The 2,500-nt window shown below is 42.3% G+C and overlaps 1 protein-coding gene across 3 annotated transcripts in view; it reads left to right on the top strand.

Annotated features, from left to right (window-relative positions):
• Positions 1-2,500, top strand: part of LOC122259003 (uncharacterized) — a 57,988-nt gene that overhangs the window by 40,737 nt on the left and 14,751 nt on the right. For all 3 annotated transcript variants that reach the window (XM_086531957.1, XM_086531956.1, XM_086531955.1), the window contains exon 5: positions 581-778. In XM_086531957.1, the coding sequence (XP_086388083.1) occupies positions 581-778 (198 nt within the window). The remainder of the gene's footprint in view (positions 1-580; positions 779-2,500) is intronic.

The following is a 2,500-nucleotide window of genomic DNA, read 5'->3' as shown; positions in this document are numbered from 1 at the left end:
TGTATATGATTTATTTCTGTATTTAATGTCGTATATAAGCATTCTATTTTATTCTCACTCATACCGTAAGTACATAAATTGCATATTCTTGCACACATGACAGAGAGAGAGAGAAGATAGTAGAGATAGAGATAGAATAAGAGAGTTAGTTGGTGAGTTGAGTGAGTGAGTGGGTGGGTGAGTGAGTGGGTGGGTGGATGGATGAGTAAGTGAGAAGTGGTGGGTGAGTGAGTGAGTTAGTAAGTGAGTTAGAAGTGAGTAAGCGAGTGAGTGAGTATTTGCGTGTGTATGTACATGTGTGTATATGCGTTCGTGTACGTATTCGTACCTACACGTACACGAACGAGCACGCACACCAAAACTCAAAAGCGAAAACACCACGAAAATCATCTGTAAGTCACCCTCCCACACACACTCTCTCCCTTCTACATACACCCATCCATCTCTCTCTCTCTCTCTCTCTCTCTCTCTCTCTCTCTCTCTCTCTCTCTCTCTCTCTCTCTCTCTCTCTCTCTCTCTCTCTCTATCTATCTATCTATCTCTCTCCCTCTCTCTAACCTCCATCTCCCTCCTCTTTCAGCTCATGACTGGCGGATCCTTCAGGACTTCGCCAGGGACGTCGGGATGTCACTCCTCTTCGACGTCAACCAGTTTTACCGCCGCGGGGGAGACGGATCTTGGGACCCGACCAACGCCAGGCTCTTAATGCGCGACACTTCCGACAGAGGGCGTGGCGGCGGCGGCGATGGTGGCGACGTCCTGTGGCAGCTCGGGAACGGTGGGTAGTAGGGGAGGGGACGGGGACGGGGTGTGGAGGGAGTGGGGGGAGGGAGTGGGGGGAGGGATTGGGGGATGGGGGGTTAGGGGAGGGGAGAGGAGAAGTGGAAGATGGGGGGGGGAGATGGGGGAGGGGGGGTGAGGGGAGAGGAGGGAGGGGGTTGGGAGGGGGGACTGGGAGGGGAGAGGAGAGGTGGGATGGGAGGTTGGGGGAAAGTTCAAATTCAAATTCAAATTCAAAAACTTTATTGCATAAATTACAATGGTTATTCTTAATACATATATACAATACATCTGTTTAATATGATGTCACAACTGACAATTTAGGAAATGTTCTTTTAATTTTGTTTTGAATTTATTTAGGTGGGAGGGTAGGGGGCTGGGAGGGGAGGGGAGGGTGGGATAGGGGGAGGGGAGATGGAGAGGGGGTTAGGGGAATTGGGAGGGGTAAGGGGAGTTGGAGGGTTGAGGGGGAGGGGAGGGGGAGATGGGGGGTTGGGGGAAAGGAGGGAGAGTGAGGTGGAAAGGGAAGGTGGAGTGGGATGGAGGGTTGGGGGAATGGGGAAGGGAGAGGTGGAAGATGAGGACATACTGGGAGGGCAAGGGAAGGGGGAAGGTTGGAGAGAGAAAAGAGAGAGGGGAGAGGGTGCGAGGATGTGGGAAAGGGAGAGGGAACGGGAGGGGGTAATGGTGTTTTAAAAGAAGTGGAAGAGAGGGAGGATAGGGGGGGTGTCAGGGATAGAGTGGGTGAAGATGTGTGTGTGTGTGTGTGTGTGTGTGTGTGTGTGTGCATGTATGTGTGTGTGTTTGTCTATGTGTGTGTGTGTGTGTGTGTGTGTCTATGTGTATGTGTGTGAATAAAACACATATTCGCGTGTATGTCTGTCCAGATACATCATGCCAGTCACATGAAAGCAACTTGTCAAATTACAAACAAGCCACATCACCTGCTCCGTTGCACAGATTCGTTTGCAATTAAAATCACTTTATTATTACCATTGTTCGTTTTGTTAATGGATGAATCTTATATAACAGATAACAGATAGAGAGTAAAAGATAAATGATAATTATATATATTGGCAATTATGATAATGATATTAATGATTATGGTGATAAAGATGGTATCACTGATTAATGATAATAATGATAATGATGAAGATAGTGATGATAATGATGATAATGAAGATGATGATTATAAGGATAGTGAAGATGATAATGATGATAATAATGATAACAATAACCACAATAATGAAAATTATTCTAATAGTAATCGTAATGATGATAATAACAATACTAATGGTAATGGTAGTAATTATGATCATAATAGCAATAATGATGATAATAATATTGACAATACTAATGAAAATAATGATGAGAATAACATTAATGATAGCAGTAATAATGTTAATGATATTCATGATAACATTACAATTGATAAAAGTATAACAATGATAGTAACAATGATAATGATAATGATGATTATAGCAATAATGGTAATAGTCATAATAGTGATTAAAAAATAAAGATAATAATAATGATAATGATGATAAGAAAGAGGATATTGATAGATATAACAATGCCAATATAAATGATAATGATAATGAAAATGATAATAACGATATTAATAGCAATAGTGATAGTTAGAAAGATGATAATGATGATGATGAGGAGGATAATGATAGTAATGATAATAATAGTAATAACACATAGCTTCATAATAGAT

Source organism: Penaeus japonicus, unplaced genomic scaffold, assembly GCF_977035675.1.
Source record: "Penaeus japonicus unplaced genomic scaffold, GWHDUDI00000001_assembly GWHDUDI00000036, whole genome shotgun sequence".
Classification (NCBI taxonomy): Eukaryota; Metazoa; Arthropoda; class Malacostraca; order Decapoda; family Penaeidae; genus Penaeus; species Penaeus japonicus.
This window is presented reverse-complemented; position numbering and strand designations above follow the sequence as displayed.